We start from the raw sequence: 748 nt of genomic DNA on the forward strand, positions 1-748 counted from the left end.
AGACGAAACGTTGGTTAACAATAACTAGTTTTCTTTTACTATTTTGATACCTTTATTTACCACCACCCAGATTATCTTCCTACAATTTACTTCATACGATCAACTATCTTCTTCCAATATAAATATTTAAAGATAACTTATACAATAAAAATAGTTATAATAGTAAAAAACTTTAATTGATCCACTTTACTCACAACAAAGTTTATTTAATTTAATTCATAAATTTATTAATTCATATAAATATTTATATATACAGTTGTATTATGCATATTTAAAATTAATCAATTTGCAGAACCAACAAAATCTACAGTTGCAGTTTCATCTAAGTCTACGGTCTCAGAACTTACAAAATCTACAGTTAGAGTTCCATCAACATCAACTAATGCAGCTTCCTCGAAACCTAATCTGCGTCTTCCTCCTGACAACCCATATTGCGCAGAAAATCCGGGACGTAAGTAACACTCATATTTACAGAATACAATATGGCAATTTTATTTTTTCGGGAGGGGGATGCAGGAATTTTGCTCTAATAACCTGAATACATTTTTTTCTACATCGAAGAATATAGCCATTTGTTACAACGAAAGAATTAATTTATTTGCATTAATTATTGTAATTTTGTTAAATATTAGTAATATAGTTCTTGTTTAGAAGTAATTATATAATTGTTCAAAACAATAACTATTATTTGTATTGACTGATACTCTTATATATTTTGTGATTTATACTAAAACGTTTTGAATAAACT

General features: G+C 26.9%; 1 protein-coding gene across 3 annotated transcripts in view; it reads left to right on the top strand.

Moving 5' to 3' along the window:
• The window catches only part of LOC106688477 (probable serine/threonine-protein kinase clkA), a 16,028-nt gene that overhangs the window by 1,893 nt on the left and 13,387 nt on the right, over positions 1-748 (top strand). For all 3 annotated transcript variants that reach the window (XR_010843373.1, XM_067047224.1, XM_067047222.1), the window contains exon 2: positions 293-451. Coding sequence is in view for 2 of the 3 variants with exons in the window: in XM_067047224.1 (XP_066903325.1) it covers positions 293-451 (159 nt within the window). In the remaining variant the exon portion in view is untranslated. The remainder of the gene's footprint in view (positions 1-292; positions 452-748) is intronic.

The sequence above is a fragment of the Halyomorpha halys genome, unplaced genomic scaffold, assembly GCF_000696795.3.
Source record: "Halyomorpha halys isolate HHAL.00 unplaced genomic scaffold, Hhal_1.1 Scaffold1137.1, whole genome shotgun sequence".
Taxonomy (NCBI): Eukaryota; Metazoa; Arthropoda; class Insecta; order Hemiptera; family Pentatomidae; genus Halyomorpha; species Halyomorpha halys.